This window comes from Lygodium microphyllum, chromosome 9, assembly GCF_053477565.2.
Source record: "Lygodium microphyllum isolate KBCC chromosome 9, Lygodium_microphyllum_v1.1.10, whole genome shotgun sequence".
Lineage (NCBI taxonomy): Eukaryota > Viridiplantae > Streptophyta > Polypodiopsida > Schizaeales > Lygodiaceae > Lygodium > Lygodium microphyllum.
The window spans coordinates 119,215,267-119,229,818 of record NC_141143.1 but is presented as its reverse complement, the minus strand read 5'-3'; the positions used below and the strand labels follow the sequence as shown (position 1 = coordinate 119,229,818).

Sequence of the window (14,552 nt, the reverse complement as noted above, 5' to 3'; positions counted from 1 at the left end):
GTGACACAGAAATAATAATAGTTAGTGATTCGTACTACCCTTGCATGAGAACATGACACAAATTAACTAATGAGAAACGCTCTCTTAATATTGGTCACATTAAAATGCAATATTAAATGGGTATGAAATAAACAATACTTAATATAAAAAATAAGCATTTGCAAGCAACCAAAATCAAGCTCCTCCAAACACACCGTCAAGATTTTCAAAACACAAAAGGCGATGCTATTGCGCGCCCTTGTTGATAAGCCGTTATAGCATGAAGAAAAAGTGCCGCGAGACCCTTGCTAAGTTCTAACTTTGAGCTTCAATCAGCGCCACGCGAATGTTTTTCAAACCGGGCTATTCAATAGAACAGAAATGAACGTTAGGGTTGCCCGCCAAGAGGACTAATAATAACGAGCTGCTTATACGCTGATTTAGAATCAGCGGGAGCTGGCGCATGACGGAGACGTTGCTTGTTGTACGACAGAAAATGGAAAAGCAAAAGAGTTCCCTCTCTCTAGACTCTCATTCATTCATTACGTTACAAGACGGCGCATGTCGTATGCAGCGTCTATTTAAGTTGGGTCGACGCTCAGGATTCTGCACGCAGCTATATTGCCCACTGCTACTGCTGATGCGCGCACTAGTACAGACTATTGACTTGTCTCCTGCTGCAACACTAGCAGGAGCTCCTGGCTCTCCTTCCAATATTTGTGTGCTAGTATCCCCTCCACCGGCCATAATATAATATGTCTCATCAGCCCTGATCATTAACCGTGCTAGCTTCTGAATCAGCTAATTACTGGCGGTTGTACCACAAGGTAAGGAAAGTTGATCGGGTACATGTTGCTCATATAGCTACCAAGACGAGTACTATAGTGGCCGCTCTGCTAGCGCAATTCTCGATCAGGATGATGATGAAGGTGGTGCTGATGGCGGCTACGTTGCTAGCATTGAATGATGCCCATAACATTATTAATGTCCGAGCGCAAACAATGACGGGCTCGCCGTCGGCTTATCTGGATCCTCAGAACGGAGCGCGGGCTGCGCTGGGGCTGAGTCCGCTGACATGGGACGCCAAGCTGGCCAGCTACGCCTACAACTACGCGATGCAGGTGCAGTGCCAGATGGTGCACTCGGGCGGGCCGTACGGCGAGAACCTATTCTGGGGCGGTGCTGGCGGGAACTGGACGCCGGGGGACGCCGTGAGCATGTGGCTGGCGGAGCAGCCTCACTACCACTACGATAGCAACACTTGCGACGGCGGCTCCATGTGCGGCCACTACACCCAGATCGTGTGGCGCACCACGACATCTGTGGGTTGCGCCTCCTACACCTGCCCCGCCAGCGGCGACACCCTTGCCGTCTGCGAGTACTACCCCCCGGGCAACGTGATCGGCGACCGCCCCTACTAACTAGCTAGTTTCTAGAAGTAGGTCCGCCTGATTAAAGTCTTAATTACAAGCATGAGCAGCGACTACCAGAATTTCTTTAATTTTATTTCCACTGCGATAACTGACTATTTGCCTGGTTCACTGATCCTACTGTGTATGGCCTCATCAGCGGCTAATATCGGCATAATTCATTCGCCTTGGGGTCCTTTTTATATTAATTTTGTTCGAGAGTCTCTCTGGATTCCCTGCGCTCTCCCTACCTCCTCTTTTGGTTGCGCTCATCGATCTTGGCCGTTCTGCCAATCCGATTATCATCTCAGTCGATTGAAGTGGCGCACAACATGCTCATAAATCCCCACCCATGGCTTTTATATGTCCTCATAGCTTACGTGTTTTGGTGTGCACGCACGCATGTGCTTGTGTTCTCGCAGGTCTGCAAGGTTCATCTTTGAGGAGGGCTACGCGCGGACGTGCCCTCCAAATTCTGTGAGTCGAACAACGCACACCGCCAATACTCCAACTGATGACTTTTGACATCAATCCTTGCAGCCAATGGATGGATGATTGCCGGCTACCCCGCTCATCACGTAGTAGCTAGTCGGTAGTAGTACTTCTTTCATCGACTCATCGACTAGTTCGTCCAAAGTAAGCATAGACTCAGGTTTTATCGTTCAAAAGACGCCCGGCAAAGGACTGGCTGTCAAAAATTGTCAAGATAGCACATAGGCTATACGTATTCATGCTTATCGCGTACAATCCTTTTCTGGAGAATTGGGATGCACCACTATATGGACTCCACATCCTTTGATTGAGTAAGAGTATGTGACCATTTACTTTATCAAGGAACATGATCACTATCTATATTACCTAACAATTTGGAATATCAAGGTTCTATGTTTTAAATGAATTATCATCTAGCATTCTTTCCACCTAACATTGCATTCTTTCCACATATTTGTTGACTCCTAGTACGGTTATCACTCTTGCAAGAAGGTTGCAAGTCTCCTTGTAGGCTATTACTACGAAACTAAGCATAACCCTTGGCAGCTAGTCTTTTGTTGTGCTTCATTATTGAATGGTGCTAATTATGATTTATTATACACCTATTTTAGCTCAAAATGTGTTCCCTTTCTCTACTATACCACATGATTAACCCCAAGTAATATGAGGCAATGCATTTTTTATGGCCCTAGGAAGGAAATACCCTTTAGAAGGACTACAATGCAAAGCAAGATGCTCATTGAAGGGATTGTAATCATCTCCATACTAATGAAACATTGTATGCCAAAGCCTACATGTGATGTAGCTGTCATTAATTGAATGAAAACATGCACTTTTCAAACGGAATACTTATTGGCCCTACTTGGATATTCGGTCGCCATAAGTGAAAATGCACATTACTAAAAACTCACTAATAATGCAAAATAATATCTAGATTAAAAAGAATTACATCTCATTGAAATAAGAATGAAAGGCTCTACAAATGGATTACGAGCTAGGTTCATCATATGAAATTTATAGCTATGAGGATTTTAGTACCATTTCCCTCTAATTTTCCTAACTAATTTCATATCTCTGTGCATGAGGGTCATAGATTTTGCATGTATCACCCATAGGTGTGCATCCTCAAACAACCTTAGTCAATAAGCCTCTACTACCTCTTGCAGGGTCTTTAATGCTACACCTTATATACCTTGTCATCTTCATAGCTCCATAAATTTTTATTTACAATTCTGGAAAATAATGCTTTGTGTATTAGAAGGTTTTGGCTCTTTTGAAATATCTTTATCTCTCTAAGCACCTTTAGGTTGTAACTCGTCCTTCTTCTCCTCAATTTCCTTGGCACTTGTGCTATATCGGAGGTCTTATTTGGCATCCTTGGGGATGTTGTAGCCTTGGTGCAGCTTGTAGGGCTACTTATTTTTCTAAGGGGGTTATGGATATGGTGTGGCCAGTCAAATGGGTTTGGACAGAAGAGTGGGGCCTTCACCCCTAAGGATTCTTGTCATAACATCTTTTCTGCAACCATGGTGCTAACGCTGATCTCCTTCCTCCTGATCTTTGTGTGTCTTCTCACTCATGAGATGCTCTTCTTGATCTCATTACTGCTCATCTTCATGCTTCTCATCTTCTTCTTGCTAATCTCTATGCTTCTCATCTCCATTCTCATTGGATGTCTTGTATGCTTCATCCTCAACAAAGGTGTCATCATCCTCGTAATTCTTGAGCACATTCCTCATTGTACTTCTTGAGCATGGTCCTCCTTGTGATTGATATATAAGTGACTTGGCCAAGAGGTTGAGGATGGGCCTTTGTGACATAAGACGTTTGGAAGTTCTCATTTGTGCCATGGTGGGTGCTTTTGGCTTTTCTCTAGATTGAATGGTGTCGCATAGTTTACTTTTTATGAGCCATTCCTATGGAGAAAGGAAGTTCGCATGTCTACATGTCAACAAGAGTGAAGTATAAGAATGAACTTCATACTTTCTATTTCAAGGGGAAGTTCATAGAGAGGGGGTTTACACATCAGGAGGGAGGGGGAGTGGGAGTGGGGACGGTAATACATGGGTTTAGGGACAAGCCATGGTAATACATGGGTTTAGGTAACACACTAGGGGAGAGGAAAGGGGGCTTAGGTAATACATAGGTAATCATGTTGTCTTCTACTACTTTATGTGACAAGTGTATTTGTTGCATTACTAGTCCCCATCTTTTACTATTATGTGCTCTATTTCATTTCTAATATAGATTTTGCTAGAGCAATGGACCTTCATTTTCTAATGTGATTGAACAACCAAATGTGCAACTATAGAACCAATTAAACATTTCAACAAGGTAGTTAGTTTTTTGGTGACCTTCTCATGGCAAGTATTATTAAAATAGGAGGTGCCATAATCACTTTAATGTGGCTTCTTCATTCAATGTCACTACAACAGAAACGAGGCATAGACCCGCATGTTAGATGCGCAAAGTCGGGCGCGTCTATCATTGCGTCTATAAGTGTGTGTAAATAGACACGAATTTTGCATTTATATATCTGCGCAAATAGATGCGCCAACAGACGCACAATTATTTAACCACCTAAAATTGGAATTTACATAATTAAAGAACCAAAGTTAATAATTATTTAACCACCTGAAATCGATTCTTGAGCATGCACGTGTGCGTATGATAAAAACCATAGAATTAAGAATACACATTGAATCATTGAATAAAAAAAATAGAGTTAATAATTACTTTTTCATTGCTCTCTAATGAATGGCAGTTCCTCCAGTTGACAAGCCTGATATAAGTAATTAGCGGCAAGCGACATAAACCTTACAATTAGTAGCAAGCATTGCAATATGTATCTCATAATTTCTCTACTTAAAGATGATAAAAAATACTTCCTTTTTATTATGGAAAATTCAATTTAGCTTTAAACTTGACTATTGATTCTTGAGTATGCACGTGTGCACATGATAAAAACCACAGAATTAGGAATACACATTGAATCATTAAGCAAATTAAGTATGTTACAGTGAATGATCCATCTCATCTTCAATGAGATCAGCCCTTGCTAAACTATCTACTTCTAGGTCTATGTTACCAAGAGGTAACGAAACAAATAAGTCTATCCCACTATTAGATGTGTTGCTATATTGCTCAATAACTTCATCAATATCATCGACAATCACATTATTGTCTTCTTCTGCGTTTCCTTGAACATCCTCACGAGGGTCATCTTGTACTATATCACGCATATCATCCATTATGGTGTCATCATGCACATCATCATTAATTGTTGGATTGTCATCTGCTATCTCCATGTCGGTAATATTACCATATATTGGTTTTGAACGATTAGATATAGGGAGGACATACCACCATCGGTTATTGTTTACCATTGGATGATACACAACCTGTATTTGAAAAACAAAAGAAAGAAACTTAAATACTTATTATATTGTGTATATATATCACATGTATACATATTAAAAAATTAGCCTTTGCATATATACCTGCTCACATAGTTGAGGTAGTACTAATGTGTCATTCTTGTTTTGGTGAAATTTTGTAGAGTCAATGATTACAAAACGACTTGGATGACGTCTGATTGTGCAATGCTCACCATTTGTTACCACTTCTTTAAACAGCCACTTCACATTCAGTACATATATAAAGAATCGTCTAAAGTCAAGCTTCAGAATTTCTTGGATCAAGCCACAATAACCTTCCATGGTACCATTGGCATCCTCGAAGTGAGCAAGGACACCACAATCTTGGGTATTTCTCTTTTCATCTATACGTTGAGTTTGAAGATGTTTACCCTCACATCAAAGTGCATTGAATAATGTGCACTAGTAGTAAAAGATAAAAGATCAAACATGTCAATTATTTATATAAAATAAAACTTATAGAAACAAATTAATTGATAGTATGTCTCACCTTTGATAAGCAACCTCGTGCGTATTCCCACTCTTCTTGAGATATATTAATTTCCTCCTCTTTTTCCATTCTCTCCATTTCCTCATGTAACCAATCTATATCAATATGACGTGGGAGCGCATTTAGATGATCTGAAAATGAGACATTACGTCCATATCTAGTGCGAAATTCTTGTCTTTCGCTTTTTCTTCTTGCCCTTGCTTCATTATATAGTGTCACCCATTTGCTCATTACATCCACTTCAACAGAAACGAGTCATAGATGCGCATGTTAGACGCGCCAAATCGGGCGCGTCTATATAAACGTGCGTGTAAATAGACGTGAATTGTGCGTCTATATATCTGTGCAAATAGACGCTAATATAGACACGCCAGCAGACGCACAATTATTTAACCACCTAAAATTGCAATTCACATAATTAAAAAACCAAATTTAATAATTATTTACCACCTGAAATTGATTCTTGAGCATGCACGTGTGCGCATGATAAAAACCATAGAATTAAGAATACACATTGAATCATTGAATTAAAAAAATAGAGTTAATAATTACTCGAAGTACCATTGGCATCCTCGAAGTGAGCAAGGATACCACAATCTTGGGTATTTCTCTTTTCATCTATACGTTGAGTTCAAAGATGTTTACCCTCACACCAAAGTGCATTGAATAATGTGCACTAGTCGTAAAAGATAAAAGATCAAATTAGACATGCTGGACCCTCACGAGGTGTTCAAATAACTAGACATGCTGGACCCTCACAAGGTGTCCGTAGCAAAATATACTGGGTAGATGAAAGAGCCCTTAAGCTATGGTACACTTACTTGGGCCTTAAAATAAAGATCAGCATTACTCCTACTCTAGACTTGGATAAAAGTGCCAGTGAAGACTCAAGTGTTTTATGGCTCGAGACTCAATCTATGAATGGAAAAACATCACGTCCACATCTAGGTTCTATCCCACCCTTCAAGTTCAAAAAGGGTATGGGGTTTGGAATTCCTGGCTTTTTTAAAGGCAAGCCAAAACCATTGAATAGTTTGATGGAAGGCCCTCCCTTTTTCTATTTTGAAAATGTTGAGAACGTTCCCAATTCAGAGTGGGAGACCATCAAATGACATTTTAATGGTATAGATCCAAAGTTCACAGACTCTAGATAGTTTTCAGCATGCTTTAGGCTAAGGTGGTTATGTTTATAACCTTCCAGTAGATGGAAGAAGGTTGATCCTTCCCCCTGCTCCCATGACAATCTTTGAGGTGCTTCTGAAAACAAAGAAGTATTGGCCCCCATGGGATCCGAGAGAGAAGCTGAATTGCATAAACACACGGGGTGCCCCTAGCACTATATGTGGATTGATCAGAAAAATATTTTCTTCCCACAAAGAAAGCAAGATACCTTTTTATCTTCAACATGAGATTGTCCTGGCATGCAAAATATGGAACTTGGTTTGGGTCAGCCCAGGCCAAGCTACCCCACTTGAACCCCATGAGATTGAGCTGGTGCTTGGATATGATCGTGACCACACTTGAGGCTGCTCTACCCTTTCAGATCGGTATGATGCATTCGGTAACTCATTTCAACTACAGTCTTTCACCACTGAAAGAATTATATCCGCAAGGTTTAACAGTTCTGTTCTTATTCTCGAGCCTTGGTGGGAAAGAAGTGGCATTGCAAAAATTGGGTATATATTTGAAGGCTATTGTTATTGTGGAGATCAATGATAAATGTAAAAACATAATAGCCAGCTAGTGGAACAAAGCCTTCCAAACAGGCCGATTTCAAATGGAGGATGATGTTAGAGATCTTACTGATGATAAGTTGGCTGAGATTGTGGATGCAGTGGGAAAGATTGACCTCATAATTGGGGAAAGCCCCTGCAACAATCTCTCAGGCAACAATAGAGTAAGCAGGGTAGGCTTGGGTGGCAAAGAATCCTATCTTTTCTTTAAACTTTCCAAGATTCTGAGTAGTTTAAAACATATCATGCAAGCAAGAGGTTACGTGAATATGACCAAACCTATATGTGATTTCATGCCCTATATACATCCAATCATGCCCTATACAAATGTGATTGGATAGGGCATGATGATTGGATGTAAGCGTGTGTAACATGAATTATCTGCGCATATACACACGCTGACAGACGCGCCACGCAAGTATAGAAAAATTTAAAAAAAGTTGTGGCTTTCTTTTCAAACCTGTGCTTTCTTGCGTTTTTTACGCGTTTTCTGCAGTTCAAGCTCGACATCACTACTCGTGTCTATCTATCACTTCATGAAGACAATGAGGCAAGGAAATAAGAGTAAAAAGAGGACAGGAGGAAAGAAGAGCCAAAGAGTAAAGAACAAGAGACAAACAACAAGGAAGAGAACAAGATTGAAGCAGCTTACCAAGGGAAGGGAGAAGGAGGACAAGGAGCTTGCAACCTAGCCGCCGCCACCCGTTGGAACAAGCAAAGAAAGTGAGTTCTTCTTCTCTCTCTCAATCTTGTTTGGTTCCTCTATTTATTTGTCTCTTTCTTCTCTCTCTTCACATGCTGGATCTTGTCATCTATGGAGGTTTTTTAGCTTTGTTTTTTAAGCAAGTTTAAGAAGAAATGGTACGACTATGCGCGTCTGTCAGCTCATCCAGATGACAGCGTAGACGCGGCTATAGACCACTACAACAAAAAGGCTCCATAGACGCACTTGTAGATGCAATATTTGAATTGTGAAAAAAAAAGTTGGGCGTTGTTGTAGATTTCGTGTAAGAGCTGTTGAACACGGAGTTCAAGTTGCAACAAGGAAAGAGGCTAACAAGAAGAAATCGAATTTTTGATGCCAAAGTTCACTATATTCCTTGTCAAGTAAATTACATGAGGTCCATGTTCAAAAAAATTTGTAGTATCTCATAAACTGTTTTACATTCAGGTGTTTGAAGATAGTTATGCCTTTGGCACATAGGCTTGAAGTGTCTTGAAGAGTTCAGCTGGAAAGAGTTCTGCTGGGCAACAATTCTGAGCCTTTTCTCGATCTAATCATTGAGCAATCAACCTATAAGTCTACCCAACATTCAGCACAGTTCAAGGCTGTTCATAGCATTCAAATTTCAGCAAGAGATTGCCATAGGAGAAGACAATAGCAGTGGACAGCAGAGAATGGAAACACTTCTGCTGTATGACTTGAATCCAATACACTCAGCCCCCTGATTCGATTGGAATGAGCACCAGATATTTTTAGAGTAAGCTCAGTTGTTCTTGTATCCCATGTTCTCACAGTGCAGTCTTCACCTCTAGTGAAAAGTACACGGTTTCAACATTCTCAAATCGGACAAATCCAGATGGTTGACCATAACTATATTCTACAAACTTGATTGTTCCATACACTTTTAGCAGGTCTTTGATATCACGCCAAGGACATCAGCTATGCCTCCACTGGTGGTATATAAACTGGTTTCAGCCACTTCTTCAACATCATCGCAGTTTTGGTTGAATGTAAACGAACCAACATCCTTAAGGAAACATTCGCTGTTGTAGAAGCCCAGTGTCTTCTGGGTAACCCATAAGCAAGTTCATATTTTGCAATGTCTGTCCTGATGCGCCTTTGACAAGATTGTCAATCACAGAAATGATAATTGCCCTTCCTGGCAACCGGTTCTCAAACACGTTGATATGGCAATAGTTGGAACCTCGAATATTTCATGTCTGTGAAATAACACCCTTGACCAAAATAACCACAAATTTCTCCTCCTCGACTCATGGGCATCAGATGAGGAGTGAAACTAATAGTGGCTTTTGATTTCAGAACATCAAAAAGTCCCTATTCTATCTCTGGTACTCTATATAGGATCTGATCACATCAGCAAACCACATCTTATCCTGTTGCTTCAAAGCAGAATGATGCCTCACGATAATATATATAATCTGACTAGAGCTTCTGGATTTAGTCTTCAGTGTGCAGCAAAGCGCCCGAGTGTCGGGTACTCAGAGAAGGTTTCCACAGTCATGGGCTTGGTGGGGATCATCTTCACAAAACCAGCATCGCCGTTCTTCCGGAACTTCGGCTCCTTCTCGAGCTCCTTGCTAGACCGCCGTCGATCTTGGTCTGGATCTCTCATTTTGACCGCAATGTGTGAGATATGGCCATCCAGCACAGGAGCGTAGCCATTGCCGATCTGCCCTGCACTACCATCTCCCCATAGGATATCAAACCTGTGTATGTTAAAGCTAGGCGCACAGTAAAGATACTCGATCCTTTTAATCAGGCTATCACTTTTGCTGCAGCCCAAGTTTTGAAGACCTGATCTTCTATTAGAATTCTTGCAAATCCTACTTGTATATAGCCTTTCACAGTCCTCTTCACATTCATTGCATTTTCATACCCATTGTCTGCATCACCGATCACAGGAATGGAGACAGCCCCTGTGATAAGTCTGCCCCTGGGTGGTTCCATGCGCCCAAAGCCCCCCATTCTTAGCCTTTTCAAAAATATCCCCCTTTTTCTAGCTTTTTCCCTCTCCAATCTCAACATAGCATTCGTAAGGCTATTCTGAAAGTACAAAGCTTTCTATCTTTCCCTCCAACTTTCAAAACAGAAAGCCTTCTCTTTTACTACCTCAATGGTTTCTCCCATGAATCCATGGTATCAAGTGCACCAATTTATAACCAACCTTTGAAATCAGATGTAGCAAAGGATTTCTATTGTGATCCAATCGAAGCAAGGTCCATAAGTTCAGCCATGGATGACATGAACCACAAGCATAAGAAAAATAGCACAATAGCATGATTTGATTCAATGCTTCAATGACCTTCGATATCACAAAGCTTTGGTTCATCTCCTCCATTCGCCTCTTTTGATTCCACGATTTCCTGCACTTTTCTTGGAGATCATTATTGAAATTATCTGCTTGATAATGTCCTTTGGCATCAGTTTTTCATATTTTTCTGTCACACATACAACATGCATACAAACTGAAACATACACAAACACAAACACACAAGTGGAGTATGTACATTGGGTGCGGATACTGAAAGGACGGATTATCTTAATGCATCAATCACACACAATAAATCAAACGTGAAAAGATAACACAAATGCACAACAAAAATGGAGGTGTTTACGGCTCGGATGCGCAGCAGCACGACATCCACCCCCTCTAAGCCTGCGCATCCTCTGGATAAGCCAACTATCCAGGATCATCCAAGTTCACAAACAGGTCCAGTCCTTCATCAGTTTCTAGTAGACCTGTTTCTCCATCAGCTTCATCATCCATATTCTCTGCTTCTTCTGCTAGACTTTCTTCTACCTGCTCTTCTTCTGCCAATGCTTCAAGTGAATACTCTTCATATTCTCTTCTCTTGAAAATCTTGACTCGTTTTCCAGCAATGGGCACCCTCAATACTGTTCCATCTAATTCAGCCAACTCATAGGTAGCATTGTCAAAAACCTGTTTCACCTCATACGGTTCAAACGATCTTTGAACCATTTTTCTCATGCTACTATGCTGATTCTCTAGACTACTGTCATAGACTAGAACCGAATCTCCTTCTTTTATGGCTCTAGGCCTCAAGCGATGCCTCAAATCAAACCTGTCCTTGTTTCTGAGTCGGGCTGCCTTCAAACGATCAACTGCTAGCTGCACATCTTCTGTCCTTCTCTCTAGTTGACGAATCCAAAGAGCTAGAAGCTCCTCCTATGATAAATTCTCTTGCCATGGAAGAGCACTCCACGTGAGAGCACAGATTTCTGTAGGCATGACAGGTTTTTGCCCATACATCAACTCTGCAGGCATATATCTAGTAGTCACACTATGTGTAGAGCGGTCTGCCCACAATGCAAAAGGTAGTAATCTTGGCCAATCTCCAGTCCGACCTCTACAAGCTTTTGCCCCTCAAGGGTAAGCCGCCTCTCTTCTTTGGATGCTTCCAAAGAAAACCATCTTTCAAGAAATACCCATAAGCCTTTCTTCTGATTTTCTTGAATTCATCATCTGTCCAATCAGCTCTTCGAGTCAATGAACTTAGATACTATCCAATTTGCAGCCACTCATCAACATAGAGTTCTTCAATAAAGGCTTCAACAGTAGATACATGACAATCATGAACAAGGACAGAAGCTGCAAACTCTGTCTCATCATCTTCTACAAGCATTGACTCCTCATCCTCATATCTTGCTCTAGACAGCATGTCAGCACAACTGGATTATCTTTTCCTGCTATATGTCGAAATTCTGGATTCAATGATTTGATGTAGGCAATCCACGGAAGCATCGCTATATCTGGAGTCGAACAGCTAGTAATCATGCCAAGCAAAGGCAAACAATCTGTTTCCACAACAACTGAAGCACCAATAAAATACCATTTATCACACTTCAATGCAGTGACTACTCCCCACAACTCTCTTTTAATCTGCGGATATCTTCTCTATCGCTCATTAAGAACTTTAGCTCCAAAGCGGATTGCATATCTATTTCCATCAGCATTATCCTGTCCCACTGCCCAACCTATGCCAATAGGGCTAGTATCAACTGTCAACATGATTGGCTGTCCACACTGATAATCCGCGGCTTAACCTTCTTATCAACTATTTTATACTTCGTGTCAACCTTGGAATCAGTCAGGCACTCTTTTCTTTGCTGCAATTTCTGCAAATTTTCAGCAACTCTCAACTCTGTTGGCTGAAAGATTTCAGCCCTTTGCTCTATGGACTGCATGGGTGCAACCTGAAACTCTGTATGCTGAAAATTTTCAGCATTAAACGCTGTTGGTGGCTGAATGGATTCAGCCCTTAGCTCTATGGACTCCATGGGTGCAGCCTCATACTCCATATGCTGAATTTTTCCAGCATTAAACTATGTTGGCTGAATGGATTCAGCCCTCGGCTCTATGGAGTGCATGGGTGCAGCCTCATACTCCATATGCAGAATTTTTCCAGCATTTAACTCTGCTGGCTGAAAGGTTTCAGCCTTTTGCAACTTTGCAAGCTGATCAAGATCAGCCATAGATTCAGTTTGCTGAGTTTTCTCATCCTCTAACTCTATTTTCAGCATAAAATCAGAAATTTCATGAAACATATCCAAGGTTTGCACATGTATAATCTTTGAACCCTTAAATACATCAGTTTTCAGCATTGTTTCCATCTCAGACAATGTATCCGCATAAGACATCCCTTCATACAGCCCATCTACATGCTCTTCTGCTTGCCAAATACCTGCAGTCTTCAACTCTTTCTCCTTAAGACCAATGTACTGCCTGACAGCTCTAGACAAATCTGAAATTTTCTGATAACTCACAGAACTATCTGAAGAAAAACCAACAAAATTAGTGGAGAAAGACTGGCTACCAGGAGGCGAGATCTCCTCTTTTCTCCGCTTCGTACCACTGGCGTCTCGCAAGATAGCGGTACCTAATGAAAATCCAACTCCTTCGCAGGTAGTGGTGCCTCATGCAAGGAGTCCCTGTTTCTCGGATGATTTACCCCAACAGTCATAAACTGAACAGCTCACATACCATCCGTACTGCATATCCGTGCATAGACTGAGCCGTCATCCATCACTTTCGTCTCCATTCTTGCTTCTGTAATGAAAGGCTGTCCAAGAATAATTGGATAAGAGCAAGAATCCTGAACAAAGCAATGATAATCCTCTTCAACATTACCAATAGAAATTCTAATGCTCGGACAAGCAGCATACATATCACCAGAAGTATTATTGGCGGCTCTCATGCGCCAGCCATGCTCTACATCCATAGGCCACTTGCCCCTCTCATAAACACCTCGAGCAATAAGATTAATCTCGGAACCATGATCGACTAAAGCGACCAAAGGAATCTGTTTCTCTCCAATCCTTACCACCGTCTCAGTGGTTGCTCTAGCCCAATGACTACGTGAAAAATGACTGCGAGGAATGAGGATAGGGGTACCATCATCTTCATACTGCATAGGCTGAACTATTTTCTCCAATTGCGGATTGACAGAAGCATTCTCAACCATTACTACATCATCATGCTCTTTCCTAAGAGCTCCATGCCATAATCCCTGTAAAGCAGGTCCTTCCATCGCATGTCGTTTCCTCCGCAAAAGATCCTGCATCTGATCCTATATTTCTCTTCTAGCAATCCCAAGATCTTCTCCAACAGTAAAAGTGACTTCACTATTCAAAATTCTTTCATGAAAAATCTTACTCATATCCGTCTGCATATCAAGGTCTGACAAGAGCTTGAATCCTGGCTCCTTTCTTGGTTGCCTCTTCTCTTTCATCTGCTTGTCTCCCATAGGTTGTTCAGGACCTGATTGAGCTGGAGAACTTGTCATAGGTGGAGCTGTAACAGGTGGTGAAACAAAGTCACCCCCTCTAGTCTTTTTGGAGGTGCTGAGACCCTCCTCATCTCTTCTTCTCTTTTCCTCAACCATGGCATCTAAACCCTATGTTTTCGCCATATAAGCAAAAATAGAATACCAGTCAACAGGAGAATCCCATCCCGTTTCTCCTCGGATGCTGGAGCCCACACAAGTCATAGTGGATGCCTAAACTTTCCCTCTTCTCGCTATCTCCAAGGTAGAGGACCATAAAGCAGATTCTCCATCTAATTTCTACTCAAGCTGGACTCCATAAGTTGAAGCATCTCCTCTAACACTCACATAAGCTGATCACGCAGCCATATCATCAACAAGCTTCTTCATGCCTTCCTTACCAAAGTTCGTGTCAAGAGGAGCACCAGTCTCTGTCAGCCATATCTTCCCATCTTGTCCCCAGAACACATTTTCTTTGGCCAGC

The 14,552-nt window shown here is 41.5% G+C and overlaps 1 protein-coding gene across 1 annotated transcript; it reads left to right on the top strand.

Annotated features, from left to right (window-relative positions):
• The first annotated feature begins 917 nt into the window (after nt 1–917).
• Nucleotides 918–1,400, top strand: LOC148031493 (pathogenesis-related protein 1-like). The gene has a single exon (XM_087685581.1). The coding sequence runs from the start codon at nt 918–920 to the stop codon at nt 1,398–1,400; it is 483 nt and encodes a 160-aa protein (XP_087541707.1).
• The last annotated feature ends 13,152 nt before the right edge of the window (nt 1,401–14,552 follow it).

Bases quoted from the DNA above. Each gene is read 5' to 3' on its own strand.
- LOC148031493 (XM_087685581.1), top strand. From the start codon at position 918: ATGGCGGCTACGTTGCTAGCATTGAATGATGCCCATAACATTATTAAT.